The 18,068-nt window shown below is 35.8% G+C and overlaps 1 protein-coding gene across 7 annotated transcripts in view; it reads left to right on the plus strand.

Annotated features, from left to right (window-relative positions):
* Window positions 1-18,068, plus strand: part of CCDC30 (coiled-coil domain containing 30) — a 134,794-nt gene that overhangs the window by 102,378 nt on the left and 14,348 nt on the right. For all 7 annotated transcript variants that reach the window (XM_074305469.1, XM_074305472.1, XM_074305474.1 and 4 more), the window contains 3 exons: window positions 822-963; window positions 6,873-7,009; window positions 9,212-9,326. In XM_074305469.1, coding sequence (XP_074161570.1) covers window positions 822-963; window positions 6,873-7,009; window positions 9,212-9,326 — 394 coding nt within the window. The remainder of the gene's footprint in view (window positions 1-821; window positions 964-6,872; window positions 7,010-9,211; window positions 9,327-18,068) is intronic.

Consider the following 18,068-nt stretch of genomic DNA (forward strand, 5'->3'; position numbering starts at 1 on the left):
CCAGACTCTGCTCTATGATTTTCAGTCATGTTGTATCATCAGCAGACAAACTGGTATTGCATACATAGGTTTTGCAGCAGCAAGCAATTTTAATTCAATCCAATAAACATTTATTAAATGCTTCCTGTGTTCCAGGAAGATTCTGTGCTAGGAATGCAAAAACAAAAAAGAAGCAGTCCCTCTGCTAAAGGAACTCATTCTATGGGAGGTGTGGGGAAATATAATATGAACATAGATTAACAAAGGCAAGATAATTTGAGAAGGGAAGAATTGCCAGTTGATTCAGAGATGGCTTCACAGAGGAAATGATAGTTAAGATGAACCTTGAAAGGAGATAATAAAAATTCTATAAGGCAGCATCAAAGAATACATTCCAGGGAGGGATGATAGGATCATTGAAAGCTGTTTGTAGTTTCTCAAATAAGAAATACAAGCTAATTGCTTCCTCCTACTCAATTTTGAGAATTTTTCATCTGTAACAGTTACCTGAGATATACATATTTATGAATTAATTGCATGGACTATCTGTCCAATACATGTCCAAAACCTGAATAATGTTAGTAATTTCATTTTCTATTCATTTTTTTTTGCATTTTTAACTAACAAAGAACTTGAACTTTCTGCCCTCTTTTATGGGAAATACTAGTGGTTCCATTCTCCATATTATTTGGGGGCAGATATGAGAAAACTCAAAGGTGACTACTTGCTGCCAAGATCTCTAGGAAAAACAGATTAGAATGGCCAATTAAGGAGATGAGTGAGGGAGCAAGGTAGATCCTGACATTGTGCATATGGTTATATACTTATGTTTATTTCCACAGAAATTATAATGAGAAACACAATCACCATAAAGCCAAGCTTCGAAAAGCCAAGGAACGTTTAACAAATGAAGTGGAACAGCGAGATGAAAGGATTAAACAACTAGAAAATGAAATTGAGGAGATGCAGAGACTAATGGAAAAGGTGAGAAGAAAATAAGTGTGCAGTACCTCGATGGTATGGGTGGTAGGGATAAGGGAACTTTTAGAAAAGGAAGTCAATCTCTTCCATTTATTAAGTGACTGGTAAGTAACAGCCCCTGTACTAGTACAGTCCATGTGAACTGATAACCAAGGAAATCATATTGTGTATGTGATATGGACTGGGTGCCTGTTGGCCATTCCTCCCATGTCATATATGCAAGCATCATCCATCATGGAGTAAGGCCTTTCCATTACAATCTGAAGGATAGAGAACCAAGGATGTTCATTGTCATAACTGTTATTTTATGTAATTCTAGAAATATTAGTGATTACAATAAAATAAGGAGGTTGAAGGAAATATGCACAATGAAGGAACAATTTTTTGCAGCATACTGATGGCTTACTTAGAGAATCTTAAGAGAGTCAACTAAAATTAAAAAAAAAAACAAAAAGTTAATACAAATTAATAGAATAATCTAGTTGAGGATCTGGATATAAAATAAATCCATAAGATCGTCAACTTTTCTGTACAACACTAAAAAAATCCAGAGAAATAAGCCCTATTCATAATTATTATAGAACATATAAAATCGGCCTAAAAATCCATAGGAATTATATGAATACAGCTGCAAAGCACACTTTTTAGAAACAAAGACTTAAATTGAAAAGAAATACTTATAGTTGATGATACTAATATAATAAGAATTATAATACTAAGTTTATTTACAGATTAGTGCCATATCAATCAAATTTCCAAAGGGTTACTTTATAAAAATAGACAAGAATATAACACAATTCACCTGTAGAAACAAACAAACAAAAAAAACAAGAATCTAAAGAGAATCTAAGTTTTTAAATAGTAGGAAGTAAGGGAGCTTCACAGAACCAGATCTCAGTGTTTTATTTTAAAAAATAGAAAAATAGCTTAAAGAAACAGATTGTATCCAGACAAGATCCAAAACCAATAGAACATAGTAGTATATAGTCATTATTAAACTTAAGAAAACAAACTAATCAAGGTAAGCATTATTTAACAAAAACCTCTGGAAAAATTGAAAAACAGTGTGAGAAATTAGGCCTAGCTTCAGATCACCATCTCATACCACATAACACAATAAGCTCCAAGTGTATAAATCACCTAGATATAATCAAATTAGAAAATAATAGAAGGAGTTACCTTCACATTTGGATAAAGAGGGCACTCTTGAATATATAAGGGATAGCGAAAGATAAAATGGACAATTTTGATTATATAAAATCGAAAAATAATTTGCACAAAGCAAAAATATTTAGCAAACTTCTCCAATGAAATCTGATATATATATATATATGTATATGATATATGCAGGGTGGATACAAATATATGAGAACAGGAGTCATTATTCAATCAATAGTCAAACGAATAAATAAGAATTCACAAGGGGGAAAAATTCAAATTACTAGCAATCATATTAAAATGTTTCTAATCACTAATAAGAAAAGCACATTAAAACATTCTGAGATTACTCTTATTACAGATAAGATTGGGGAAAAAAACAAATTTTAAAAATTATAATTGTTGGAAGTGCTACGGAAAATTAAAAAGATTCATGTACTCTTTCTCTAGCTATGAATAGCTTCAAATGTTCTGAAAAGCAATTCTGAACTCCAAAAGTCATTAAATTGTGCATTCCCTTTGACTCAGCAATATCACTACCCTAAAGAGATCAAAAACAGAGGGAAAAATTCATATATACCAAATACTATAGCATTGCTTTTTATTGTGATAAATATATGGAAATAAAATAAATGATCATTACCTGGGAAGGGCTGAATAAATTTAGCATAGAAGTGAAATGGAATAATTCTGATCAATGACATGAGCAATCAGAACTCCAAGAGAATGATAATGTGGTATGCATCCTACTTCTTGGTATAGAGGTTATAGATTCTAGAAAAAGAATGGGTTATACATTTCCAGATACTACCATTCAACACAAATTGGCTTTGGTTAACATTACAAGGGAAGACTATTATTGGGGAAGGGGATAAAGAAAGAATCAAGGGAACATTGGGGTGGATGATGATAGTGATTCAGAAAAGGGAAAAGAATAAAAATGTCCAAACATTTAAAATACACAAAGGAGATCAGAGAGAAATTCAGAGGGAACACAGAAAATCAAGGCAATTTCAATAATAATATATTACATTTAATATATATTAAAAGGATCAATCTGCATGTTCTGGATTCACAATTTCACATACAATTATCATGGAAATGTTTGTGATGATTTTTAATTCTAGTTGAAAGGGGTTTTTTGTTTTTTAAACTGATGGGATCAGAGAAGACTTCCTATTGAAGGTGGCCTCAGAACAGAATAATTTTGAAAGGTAGTACATTCCAGGCTTGGTAGCTAGCTTATGCACACATTAAAATAGATAGTTACATTTAAAAAATGGTAAATTTTAAGAGAACCAGGAATACTAATCTTAGAGAAGATCAAAGTATAAATGAGAGCTTCAATTAAAGGGAAGCATAAAATCCACAATGGTTAAAGATGTGTCCTTTTTCATGAGGAAGTTTTTCCTTAGGCTAGATCTTTCTGCTTTAAACAATAATGATAAATGGCATTTACAAAACTTGCTCAAATTTGAACAGTACTGGGAACTTAGTGACTACTTCATAAATGCTTGTGGACTTTCTATATTATCTCATTTAAACTTCACGAAAACCCTGTGAAGCTACAGGTCCTTTTTATGCTCATTTTAGAGATGATGAATACAAGGTATGATGGCTTGCCCGTGATTACCCAAGTATAGTTAGCAGTGTCAGGGGCAGTATTTGAACCCCATCCTTCCTGATTCCAAGTCCATAATTCTTATCTTCTATGCTATATTGCTATAGTAAAAGTCCAGAGAAAATAATCACCCATTTCTGTGACTTCATTCCCCTGCATTCACCCCACCTTGGAGGCAGATGTTTTGCTTTCCACATAATTCTTCAAGTGGGCTTCTTCTTGATTCCTCTTCTGCTTCCTATTTGATCTTCAAAATTCTCTCCCGTGAGGAGCCAATAGTCAAAGTTTCTCTACTTAACTCTATCCAGGTGCCATCTTACAAGGGCACAGGGTATTATATTTTGTGGAGGAGTGATATGTTGAGATAAATTATTATAAATATGTTACATTTGCTATAAGGGAAGTTAAAATTAAGTAAGGAGTAATTTCCTGTCTAAAGAACTTCAAAATTTCAAAATGGATTTTTGTTGTTGTTCAGTCATTTTTCAGTCATGGCTGACTCTTCGTGACCCCATTTAGGGTTTTCTTGGCAAAGAAAATAGAGGGATTTGCTATTTCCCTCATTTTGCAGATGAAGAACTGAGGCAAACAGGTAAATTGCTTGCCCAGAGTCACACAGCTAGTAAGCATCTGAGGCCAAATTTGAACTCAGGAAGATGAATTTGGAAGATGACTCCGACCTGTCACTCTGTGCATCATGGTGCCATGCAGCTGCCCTAGGTGAGCCAGTGAGGTAGAAAATGGAGTCTCCACCATAAATCTAAGAATGGATGGACATCTTTTTGTCCAGAATGATTTATTTTAAAATCTATTTTTAAAATTGACATAGATCAGGATTAATGGGCTTAGAACTAGAAGGAATCTTAGCATTTATATAGTACATGATGAATCTGAAGGCCATAGCTAAATGAGTCATCCATGGTTGTTTTAAGGAGTAAGCCACAGAGCTGGATCTGGAATCCAAGGCTTCTCACTCCTGATCTAGTCCTTTCTCCACTTATTCTACATAGCATTCTTGTTTCCTTTCTTTCCGAGTCATTTTTGGCCATACTTGCATTAGCTTTCAGTTCTGGGATAAACAATTACTTTAAAAAGGACCATTCTATTAGCATAGATATTGCTTCAGCATCCAAGTTCTGGGAACATTGTTAGTATCTACGTGTATAATTCTATTAGCCCAGATTTTAAAACTGGATGAACTTAAGTCAAATTTTAACTTTCTCCTATTACCTTAAAAGAAATACAGGTGCATAACATGATGATCATGAGCCCCTGGGCACAATTACAGAAGCCTATGTTATGTGGAATAGACAAATAGGTAGCACAGTGGAGAGAGTCAAGGCCTGGAATCAGGAAGAACTGAGTTCAAATGCAGCTCATACATACACTAGCATACACCCAGTGTGCCTCGGTTTCCTCATTTGAAAAATAAACTGCAGAAAGAAATGGCAAACCAGTCTAGTATCTCTGCTAAGAAAACCTCAAGTGGAGTCACAGAGTCAAACAGACTGAAAAAAGACTGAACAGCAACAACAATATGTGGAATCAGAGGAACAACAATATGTGGAATCAGAGGACTAAGTACTTCTTGCTGATGATGACAAACAGCAAAGAAATTAGAACACAGCTGAATTGGTCAAGAACTTTATTTGACGTGTGTTTAAAAATATTAAACTCAAGAGACTTCTTGAGTCTTCTATTACTCTATTTTGACATGGTGATGATCTTGATTTTTTCAAGGTAAATGTCAATGGAGTACAAGCTATAGCAAGTCCTACCAATCTGGAAAAGCTTTAAGCACAGGAGCAGTAACCAAGTATATGTCATTTGAGGACCAGCCTACTTAAACTTAGAGAGCCCACAGCCAGTGACTGGTCACCATGTGGTTAATTTTTTTGGCCATAGCAACTTATGAAACCATCTCCTAGGGCTCACTAGAGTTATGATCTCACTTCTCACCGCCTCTCCCCATGTTCATTCCCCCCACTCATCCTCACCATATCCAATCTGATGATTTGACTTTAGTAACAGCTCTCAAATAAAATCTTTGCTTTTCTCTAATACTGTCATTTCCAGTGACTATTACAATAGTCCGCTGGTGAGCCTCCCTGCCAAAATGTCTTCACCCTCCTATCTGTCCTCCACTCAGCTATCAAAGTGATTTTCCTAAAGCAGCGGTGTGACCATGTCACCTTCCCCGCAGCCCTTTGACTCCAGTGGCTCTCTCACCTCCAGGATCAAATATAAAATCTTCTCTTTGGCATTCCAAGCCCTTCATAACCCAGCCTTCCCCTCTGTCTTCCTTACCTGTCCCAGGCATTTTTTGATCCAGTGGCTTCCTTACTGTTTCTAACACAAGACACTTCATCTCAACTCTGGGCAATTTCATTAACAATCCCCCATGTCTGGAATGCTGCTCTTCCTCATCTCTGTTTCCTGGCTTCCCTGTTTTGCTTCAAATCCCAGTTAAAATCTTATCTTCAACAAGGCTTTTCTCACTGACTTGTAATCTAGTGCTTCTCTCCATTGATTATTTCCATAGCTTTTCTGTATATAGTTCTTTGTATATTATCTCTCCCATTAGACTGTAAGCTCCTTGAGAGCAGGGACTGTATTTTTTTTACCTTTCTTTGGATCCCCAGAATTCAGCACATCCTGGCACATAGCTGGAACTTAATATAATGTTTATTAACTGACTAATTGACCTGCATTGGTATAAATATGCAAATAAATGAAATTGAGAATCCTTGGAACATAATTATAAATGGGAGAGAAAGGTTCAAAATTTAAATAGCACATAAAATAAGAGAATTTGCAAGAGAGAATGCCAAAATCAATTTAAATTTTCTTTTCTGAATAAAAACAGAAAACAACTCTGGAAAAAGGGATAGAACTCCATCATGTCCACTTTCTAAGAAAAGACCAATTGAGTTGAATAAAGATAAGTATTAATTATCTGCTTTGTGCAAGTCACTGTGCAGGTGATAGATACAAAGAGAAAATGAAAAATAGCCTCTGCCTTCATGGATGTAATATCTTACTTTAAGCCAATGTATTTAAGCCCACAATTCATTCCATGATAATAATTCTTAACAATGATAAGATTGCTACCAGGAAGCTTCTTTTTCCTTAGGAGAAAGAGTTCCAGGACCAAGTCACCACGCAGAATGAGAATCTACTCATTGAAAAGAGGCGACTTTTAGAGAGATTAACAGAACAAGATGAAACTATACAAGGCAATAAATGGATGATCTCTTCAGTCCAGAATAGGTAAGGATTTATTCTCAAACAATATGTCTCTTTTCTGTCAAAATGCCTCCACAAAATATTATTCAACAACAAAAAAACCTGAGACATTTTTTCAATTCTTTAAAATATCCCACAATCTACTGTCCTTGACTGTCTTGTAGGATCATAGATTTATAACTAAAAAAGAAACTTTAGTGGTCATGTAATCTAACCCTCCATTTTATAGACAAAGAAATTGCATCTCAGAGAGGCTAAGTGATTTGTCAGAGTTTACACAGTTAGTAAAAGGCAGAAATAGAATTTGAACTTAAGTACCCTGGCTTCAGATCTAACATGGTGTCCACTAGAACCCACTGGCTCACATTGTGGCTATAAGTAGTGACCATGCCCTAATCCTCAAACCCCTCTTTGGAAAGTGAATTTTCTTCAGAAATAGTAACATTAATGACTATCTAATCATTATCATAGTTTGACTAGTTAGTTGTATTCCAGTGACCTGTTATTATTAAAATTTCCAAAAGATTAAACTGGAATCACCTCATTAAGTGATACAACTAGACAAGTACCAGCAATGTATTTTGTTGTCACAAAGACAAATGTCATGATGGACAATGGGAAAAGAACCCATTGGTATTAAGCCAGGTTACCTGATACTTCTGGAATCATTATTTCAGAATTTCTTGAATTATATGCCTACATATGATAACATATCTGGTAGCTTAAGGGAAGATGTAAAGATTGATTTTCTGATCCCTTCCTATCCTACTTGTTGGGGGGAAATAGCAACAGTCCAGAAATTACTGATTTCCTACTACTAAGATAAACCTAATGAAGGAAAGGATAGAGGAAAATGATAAAGAAATATAGTAACTGCTTAAAAATTGGCTCCCTCAGAATGCTTAAAAAAATTACACTTACATTCTGTATATTATTTGCATGTGAACCACAGGAGATGGTTCAGGTCTAAATCCAAAAATAATCTAAAATTGCAATCACATATAGTAGTCATAACATTTTATTTCCCTTGAGCTCCCATCAATTGAAGAATGGCTAAATGTGATATATGAATATAATGGGATAAAACTGGGTTATAAGAAAGGATGTGTGCAATGAATTTAGAGAAGCATAGAAAAATTTATGTAAGCAGAGCCAAGGAACAATATATACAGTAACTACAACAATGTAAATGGAAAGAATATACCAAAAAATCAAAAGTAAATGAAAGAAAATTATAAAAGTCATGTGGGACTCAAATGAAGACATAATGTGAAGACACCCTTGATCTACCCCTTCATGGAAATGGGAAGTTCATAGATGTTACTTATTCAAATGTTTTCAGATTTTTTTTTCGAAGTATCAATCAGTTGTGCTATTTCTTTTTCCTTTCTAAAAAATACTCTCTAGAAAGAACTATGGATACTGAATGTAAATTGAAGGATAGTATTTTCACCCTTTATGTTTGTTTGCTTTTTCTTTCTCATGGTTTTTCCCTTTTGGTCTGATTTTTCTTGCATATTATGACAAATGTGGAAATATGTTTAAAAGAACTGCATATGTTTAGCCTATATAAAATTGCTTGCTGTCTTGCAGAGGAAGGAGGCAAAGGAAGGAGAGAGAAAAAATCTGGAGCACAAAGTCTTGCAGAAATAATTGTTGAAAACTATCTTTGCATGCATTTGGAAAAATAAAATACTATTAACAAAACAAATAAAAATACTCTTTGTCATATGGGATTGCCCTGAGGGATGGGGAGGGAGAAGGGATTCATGGCCTACCATGGTCATGTAAGAAATAGAAAATATCAATTAAAAACTGATTGTAAGTGGAAAAATCCAGCTTATTAGCATTGTTCTGTCTTGAAAGATAGTGAATTCCCTTTCATCCAAAGTCTTCAAACAGAAGGTAGATGATTACATGTGAAAAATGCCAGTTAGACTGGATGATTTTTGTTAAAATTAACTTAATAATGAGCTCCTATGAGTCATCTACTTCTTCTACATTTCTTAGTTATACCTACCATGCTTCTGCACTTAAGAATTGTGTGTTTATTAAATTTTCAGTCAATTTGCACTTAATTTAGTGCTACTAAAGAATTGCTCTGTCATATTGTTGTTCCTAAAATCAAGGCAAAAGCCTGGGGCACCAGAAAAAATGGGAATTCTTGGAATTACACAGGATCCAGACAAAAATGTGTAGTTTTACATCTGGTTTTGCCATTCATAGAGTTCTTTTCCTGGATGAAGAAAACAAGCTACTGCAGGAAAATAGTCTTCGGCTTACTCAGCAGGTTAGCTTCCTAGAACAAATCCTGAAGACTATCCAGCTTCGAAGAGGGGAGGTAAGACATTTTTTTCCTCTTTAATCTTCAGTTTTCAGGACAGCATCTATTTTCTATATATATCTACACTGTTCCATTGTGGGCAACAGGGAGAAACCCCATTGACTGTAAATCAGAATATCAAGCACTTATTTGTGGAATGATTCCTCCAGAATGGCCTTCCTCTACAGAAAAATCTTTCTTTAAAGAATTCTCAGCACCCAAGTATGTCTACTGGGATATTATTTGGTTTTCATTTGGTCTACTGCATTTTTCATGGGTACACCAAAAAAAACAAATGTCCCACAAAGACTTAGGCAACAGCAGAAAAGGTTCCAACTAGGCTAAAATGGGAAAGAACAATGGGAAGTGTGCCACAATTGTTAGAATTCCTATAATCTCAGAATTTCAGAGATAGAAAGGACTTTTAAGATTCCAATCTTCTATGAGATTTTTGATAAGTGCTTCTCCAGGTTTTGTTTTAAGAAACAAACTTCTTATCTATATTGTAACTATATTGTAATAAACTTATTTGTTTTAATAAGGTTTTCATTGAAGGTCCAAAATGAGATATTCTAGTTATGCCTCAAATTTATGACACTATTATAGTGTCTTTGCTGATAAAAAAAACCCCCAATATTTTAACTGGGAGGAAAGCAGCTATAATGTACTAAATCTCTAAGACTAGAAAGTCAGCTAAATTGACACTAATGAATAGGGATAGATGATATTACCCTTAGGATAAAAATTGATTACATCATCTTGCCTTTGCTTGCAACCTGTGGGAAGTTTTAGCTTGCAGGATGATTCTAATCAAAAAGTAGATTAAAGACAGAAGTGAATCCTCTTCCGGGTGAGATATATCAATCAATCAGCCAACATTTATAAAATGTCTACTATGTACCAGGCAGTATGCTAAGTACTAAGGATGCAAAAAAGAGGCAAAAGGTAGTCCCTGCTCACAAGGTGTTTTCAATCTAATGGGAAGGCACTAGAATTAAAAGGGATTGGGGAAAAATTCCAGTAAAAGATAGAATTTTAGTTGGGACTTAAAGAAACCAGGGAGATTAGTAGGCAGAGTAAAGAAGAGAAAGAATTCCAGACATGTAAGACAACCAGAGAAAATTGTCTAGAAATGAGAGAGACAGAGACGGAGAAAGAGACAGAGAGACAGAGAGACATAGAGAGACAGAAACACACAGACACAGACACAGAGACAAAAAGACATAGAGACAAAGGTAGAGACAGAAACAGAGAGAAAGAGAGACAAAGAGAGACAGAAATAGAAAGGCAGATAGATTTAGAAGATACACACAGAGTATCCTGTTTATGGAACATTTAGTAACCCAGTGTCATTGGATCAAAAGTAACTTGTCAGGGAGAAAGCTGTAAGGAGACCGGAATGGGAGGATGGAAGTAGATTACAAGGAGTTTTTAAATGCCAAACAGAATACTTTGTTTTTGATCCTGGATACAGTAGGGAGCCATTGAAGTTTTATCAAATAGGGGGCTGGTATAGTCAGACCTATGCTTTAGGAAAATTATTTTAGAATCTGAATGAAGGATGGTTTGAAATGGGAAGAAACTTGAGGCAAGCAGCCCCACCAGCAGCCATTGCCATAGTCTAAGCATGAGGTGATAAAGGCCTGCCTTAGAGTGATGGCAGAGTCAGAGGGGAGAAGGAGGAATATCTGCAGAACTTGACAACAGACTAGTTACGGAAGGTGAGAGATAGGGATGACTTTGTCTTGGACATGAGTTGAAGATATCTATTTGATATCCAGTTCAGGATAGCTGAAAGGCAGTTAGAGATGTGAAACTGGAGATCGACACAGAGCTTGGGGCAGGAAAAGAAGATCTGAGAATCATCAATATAGAAATGGTCATTAAATTCATGAGAGCTCATCAAGTGAAGTAGTATATAGGGAGAAGAGAAAAGCTAGAATCCTGAGGGATACCTACAGTTAGAGACTGTGACCTAAGAGAAGATCCAACAAATAAGACAGAATATTGATAGGTAGTTTAAGAGAAAGTGGGGTCCCAAAAATCTAGAAAAGGAAGTAGCAAGAAAGTGAGACTAACCAACAGTATCAAAGACTGAAGAGCGGTAAAAGAGAATGAGAATAGAAATCATGAGTAACTTGGGAAAGAGCAGTTTTGAGAAAATGACAATGTTGGAAGCCAGATTATAAGTGGCAAAGAGGAGAACGAGAGGAGAGAAAGTGAAGGCCCCTATTGGAGGTGGTCTTTCTGAGAAGTATAACTACAAAGGGCACAAAAGATATAGGATATAGCAGGAATGAAAGCATCAACTGAGGGATTTTTCAAGTTAAGGGAAATATTGGGCATATAGTAAATGGGAGAGACTAAGCCAATAGAGAGGGAGAGATTGAAAATAAGCAAGAATGGGGATGAAAGAGAGGGGCAATCTGTTGGAGGAGATGAGATGGAATGAGATCACTTGAACCAGTTAGAGGGGTTTGCCTTATTAAGGAGGAAGGCCACTTCATTATGTAAGATAGGTGAAGGAAGAGAGAGTAGCAGAAAGCACTTATGCAATAGAAAATAAAAAAGAGGAAAGAAGAGGAAGCTCACTTCAAATGATGTGATTTAGGGATTTGAGAGGGAACAATGTAAAGTAGATATGGCTCACCTTGAGATAGATATGGGTAAAAGGAGAGAGAGTGGTTAGTGCAGGGGAGAAGTTCTGGAGGGATACTTAAGAGGATAAGACTAGTCTCGCATTTACTGGATGAAGGTAATTTCTTTCTGGTTACATGACTGGCAGATTAGATTTCTGAAGAGATGAGCTTACAGTTAGATTATGCTGCCTGAATAAGAATTTGTGCCATCAGGACTGGCGCTTATGGATTTCAAACCTTGCTTTGTAGATGCCACAGCCATATTCAGAAGTGTTTGAGTCGATGCATGGTTATTATGGTTCAATATATATTCAATACATTAGTTGGTAAATTTCTTTGCTTAATTACAAATTAGTGTGTAAAAGAAAAGTGAGGGAGATAAGCAAGGGAACTTTGGGGTCTATCTTGGTCAATCCACAGGCAATTTTTAAAGCGCCCATGTATTAGGTATTGGGAATATAAGGACAAAAATGATGGAAGCTTACATTCTTTTGGGAGGGAAAAGATATTTGAGATATTTTTTTAAAATAAGGTATTTGGGGGATAACTAGATGGCACAGTGGATAGAGCACAGGCCCTGAAGTCAGGAGGACCTGAGTTCAAATGTGGTCTCAGATACTTAACACTTCCTGGCTATGTGACCCTGGACAAGTCACTTAACCCCAATTGCCTTTAAAAAAAAAAAAAAAAAAAAAGGTATTTTGGGAGAGAGTACAGGAAATTGACCTCTTAGGGAGTAGTACTTGAGCTGATAAAGAAACCAGCGATTTTTCGAGTCAAGAGAGGGCAAAGGATTTGGTACCAGCATAGGGCAGTCTGTTCAAAGGCAGAAACAATGTGGAGAGCCAGATGTGAGAGAAGCAAGATGGTTAGTTGAACTAAACCTGTGGCATGTGTCTAAGTGAGTAATAGGCTGAGGAAGGCTTTATATGCCAATGGAATTTGATCCTGAATTCAATAAGGACCTCTGGAATTTATGGAGTTGGGGAGTGATTAGATCTATGTTTAGAAAAATCAATTTGGCAGTTGTGTGGAAGATAAATCAGAAAGGAGAAAGAGGCAGGGAGACCAATTAGGAGACCATTGTGATAATCTAAGTTAGTAGTGGGGGGGGCAGGCTCTAAACTAGTATAATGGCCTCATTGGGTGGAGAGAAAAGAGTAGGTGTTATAGAGTTTGTAGAGGTAGAATTGACTTGGCATCTTACTGGAAATGGGAGAAGAAGAGTGAGGAACTGAGTATGAATCTGACATTGTGAACATGAGTGACAAGAAGGATGTCAGTCCCCTTATCAGAAAAAGGAATATTCCAAAGAGAAGTAACTTTAAAGGCAAAGATAATGAGTTGTGTATTTTGGTGGTTCAACAGACATCTATTAATTATTATGTGCTAACTGCTGTGCTAAAAATTAGGAATACAAAGAAAGGCAAAAAGCAGTCTTGAGTTCATAGTCTTATGTGAGACAACATGCAAACAACTATGTACCAACAAGATATAGAGATGGTAAATTGGAGATATTCTCCAAGGAAAGACACTAAAGTTAAAGAGATTTGGGAAAGGCTTCTTATAGAAGGTGGAAGTAAAGATTTGAAAGAAGCCAGAAGGCAGAAATGAGGAAGGAGAGACTTCCAGACATCAAAGACATCCAGTGAAAATGCCAGAGCTATGAGGTAGAATTTTTTGATTGAAAAAATATCAAATAGATCGGTGTCATTTGGATCAAGATTGTAATGGGGAGAGTAAAAAATAAATGAAAGGTGTTAAAAAAAAAAAAACAAAAAAAACTTGGAAATGTAGGAAGGGTCCAGTTTGTGAAGAGCTTTGAAAGCCAAAGAAGGAATTTTATATCCATTGGAGGTGATAGTCCCTGGATTGTGTTGACTAAGAGAATGACTTGGTCATATTTGCACTCTAGAGAGATCCGTCTGATAGCTGAGCGGAAAATGGATTGGAGTGGGGAGAGATTGAGGCAGGAAGACCAACCACAGGTTCATCAAATAATTCAGGTATAAGATGATGAGGATCTGTACCAGGATGGTAACAAAGGAGAGAAGTTATGTCTAAAAGAGATGTTAAGAAAGTAAAATCAAAAGGAGTTGGCAGTTGGCTAAAATATGGGCAGTGAGGGAATACCGTGTCAAGGATGACACTTAAATTGTAAGCCCTGACTGACAACATGGCAATATCAAGATAAGAAAATTAAGAAGAGGGGAAGATTGGTGAGAGGGGAGATAAAGAGTTAATTTTGGAGTTTGAAATAGCCAACCAGTTCTAACTGTATAATAAGCTGTTGGTGATGTAATACTTGTCTTCAGGAGAAAGACTTGAATTGGATATATAGATCTGGGATTCTGAACAGAACTGATAGTTAAATCCATGAGAATTTATAAGGTCACTAATAGTGTAGAGAGAGATGAGGACGCAAGATATTTGGGGGGTATAGCCAATTAGGAGTAATGATATACATGATAATTCAACAAAGAAGCTTGAGTAAGAATTGTCAGATAGAAAGGAAGAGAACCAAGAAAGAATTATGTCACAGAAACCCAGAGGAAAGAGTATCCAGGAGTGAAGGTCAAGGTTGAAGACTGAAAAAAGACTTTCAAATTTAAAAATTAAGAGAATATTGGTAACTTTGGAGAGGGTAGTTTCAGTTGAGGAATGAATTCAGAAGCCAGATTATAGAAGATTGAGAAGTCAGTAGGAGAAAAAATGGAGACAATAAAAGTAAACAGCTCTTTCTAGGAATTTACCTATAAAAGAAAGATGAGGTAAAGGGTGATGAATTGAAGGAACAGTAGGATTAAGAGAAGGTGGAAACTCAGGAAGTTGTAGATGTCCAGAAAGGAATCAGCAGTCTACAAAAAGATTGAAGATTTTGAAGGAAAGAGACTGTGAGGATAATCTGCTGAAAAAAAAAATTGGGAGGGATAGCATCAAGAAGAAAGGTTGATCTTGGTGAGGAGATTTACCCCCTTCAGTAAAGACTGGAATAAATGAAGAGAGAATGAGGGGTGTTGTTAAGAAATTAGAATATAAAAAAGGAAAGAAGAAGGAACTTTTGATGAATACTTATTAATTTTGTAGTAAAATAAGGTCCTCAGAAGAAATAATAAGAAGAGTGATATGGGACAGATACTATGGGGAGTACAACAGAGAATTAATGAGGGAAGAATAAAAGAATTTCCTGAATTAAAGCTCTATAAAGTGAGATAACTCCAGAATATAAGAAATTCTAGTGGTCAAATATTCTCTTTGTGAGAATATCCAGGAGTCAGGAGAAATCATGGAGGAAAATTGGGTGAAGATCAATGGAAAGGCAGAAACAGAAACAGTATTGTCATCAGGGTATACTATAAACCACCTGGACAGAAAGAGAACTAAATGAATTCAAACCTGGCACAAAAGCATGAAGTAGTATAAAGGTGAAGGGTCCACTGACTCCAACCTACTTAAAAGAAGTCACTTTAGGTAGGTAAGAACACTTCTTGATCGAATCAGTAAATTAGAACTAGATATAAGGCTTTTTGACTCTTCCTTTAGAAAATCTCTCTTAACTTACATGTACTGTTGCTAAGTGAGATGAGCAGAAACTTTAGATCATTGTACACAGAAACAACAGGATTATACGATGATCAATTCTGATGAACATGGCTCGTTTCAACAATGAGATGATAGGGACCATTTCCAATGCTTTTGTGGTAAAGAGATCTATTTGCACCCAGAGAGAAGACTGTGGGAATTGAGTGTGGATCACAACATATTATTTTCACTTTTTTTATTGTTGTTTCCTTTCTCATTTTGTTCTGTTTTATCTAATTTTTATCGTGCAGCAAGATAATTGTGGCTATATATATTATATATATAAGAATTACACATGTTTAACATATATTGTATTACTTGTTATCTAGGGAGGGGATTGGTGAAAGGGAGGAAAATTTGGAACACAGGGTTTTGCAAGGGTGATATTAAAATTAAATAGTAAAAAATTTTAAAAAAATAGTATTGTTGCTATCTTTAATTAAAAAAAAAAGAAAATCTCTCCTATATACCCTCTTCTCTGACATTGCTTAACTGTAATTACTTAACATTATTAATTATTAACATTACCACTGTCCTCATCACCTGCTACATCAACTTCTGCAATACCTTTCATCTTCCCACCTCAAGTCTTTCACTTCACTCAGCCGCCAAATTGATCTTGCTAAAGCACACATATGATCATATCAGAGCATATCACTCTTCCCTCCCTTCCCCTCCCCCTGCCACCCTTTCAAAAATCTCCCATGACTTCTATTGCTTCCAGAATCAAATAGAAAATCCTTCATTCGTCTTTTAAAGCTAATCTAATATCTTCATACTTTTCTAGTCTTCTTATACTTTATGCCCCTCCCAATATTGCTAGCCCAACTTTTCCATCCAGCAACATTGGCCTTTTGGATGTTTTCATGAAGAAAATTCTCCATTTCTTGGTTCTGGACATTTTCTCTGGTTGTCCCCTGTATCTGGAATGCTTTCCGGTCTCACCTCTACTTCCTGATTTTCTCAGCTTCAGTTAAAATCTCACATTCTACAGAATGCTTCACTTCCTGCTGCCCCTTCATGCCAGTGCCTCTGTTGATTATCTCTAAATGAATCATAGTTTTTGGCAAGTAGTCTGCACCACCAGCTTGTGAGCTCTGTAGGAGCAGGGACTGCTTTGCTTTGTATCCTCTGCCCCTAACTCGGTGTCTGCCACACACCAGTAGGGGTGTAATAAAGTGGTTGTTGAATTGACATCTCATCAATTGAGGTCTAAGGAAAAGTCTCTGCTCTTCTCCCAACTTTCCCTCCTGGGGTCTGTCTATGAACAGAAATGTATTTTACTTCTTTATTGAAACATTTCCTGTCTCTTGAATTTTTCTTTAACCATGAAGCATGTCTAGGAGTTAGCTAGAAATAAATATAAATATAAATGTCATTTCAGGCAGAAAGCTGAGCTTTGGCCTGTTAGTCTAATTTGGGGTTTGGTATAATTATGATTGTTATCCTAACTTTTTATTTAATATACAAATATATAAAATATAATATAAGTGGCAGAAGAAGGAACCACAAGAACCTGAAGGGTTAGTATACCAATCCTAATCTTTAAACAAACTAATGACTGAAACAAAGTATAACATCCAGATAATTGAAGGTCCTTCATCTGTAGGAGTACTCTAATTTTCAGAGTAGCTAAAAATTTCTTGGTGTGCCTTAAAAATTTAATCTTTCAAAGGAAAGAACTAAAGGAAATTTTCTTCTTGATTTTGATCTCCCAGACAAGGAGAAATTCATTGTTTCAGTAGAAATGATGAGAACTTTTGGGAAAAAGAAATCTTTATCTTGGAATTTGTGATAAAGGAATGAAAAATCTGTAATCTCACATATAATTTAAATTTTGGTAGAATAAATTTCAAAGATTCAGGGGAAAGATAAATGGTGATCCTGCGGAATACTATTCTAACAGAGAAGTAAACTTAGAAGGAATAGGACATCTGAAGAGTGAAATTCTAAAGACATACAAATAAATGAGTCCTTCAAGAAGATGATTTGTCTTTTGTAGATGAATATGAAACTTCAATTTTATAAAGATGAATTTAAAGATGCTAGTGTAGCACTCACTCTGAGCCATTCCTCCAGGATGCACACTGTGCACTCCTCCCTGTGGGCTGGGTCCCCAGATGGAGGGAGCCCTCTCTGGTGAACCTACTTTTAATAATTGTAGATAATTAAATTAGAGCAAAGGCATTTACTCAGATGGCATAATAAGAAAAGGCAGCCTAAGAGTAGATAATCAGAACAACAGCTGTATAATAATCGAATCCAATAAATCTGGACTTCAAATTCCCACAAATAGTAATGAAGCATGATATATCCAGACAATCCAGAACTTCATGGCCTTTGTGGGCTTTCTCTCTTCGTGTCTTGGCTCTTTATAAAAGAGAACATCCTCTACTAGGTAGGTTGCTCAGCTGGGCTCCCAGGGCTAGCTCTCTCTGGAGTCCATAACCATCGCTTTTCTTTGCTCTCAGAGGTTCCATTCTTGGAAGCTGCTTTCTTTCTGTGTCTGTCTTCAGAGTGTCTATCTCTGCTCCTTGCT

Source organism: Sminthopsis crassicaudata, chromosome 3, assembly GCF_048593235.1.
Source record: "Sminthopsis crassicaudata isolate SCR6 chromosome 3, ASM4859323v1, whole genome shotgun sequence".
NCBI classification, from domain to species: Eukaryota; Metazoa; Chordata; class Mammalia; order Dasyuromorphia; family Dasyuridae; genus Sminthopsis; species Sminthopsis crassicaudata.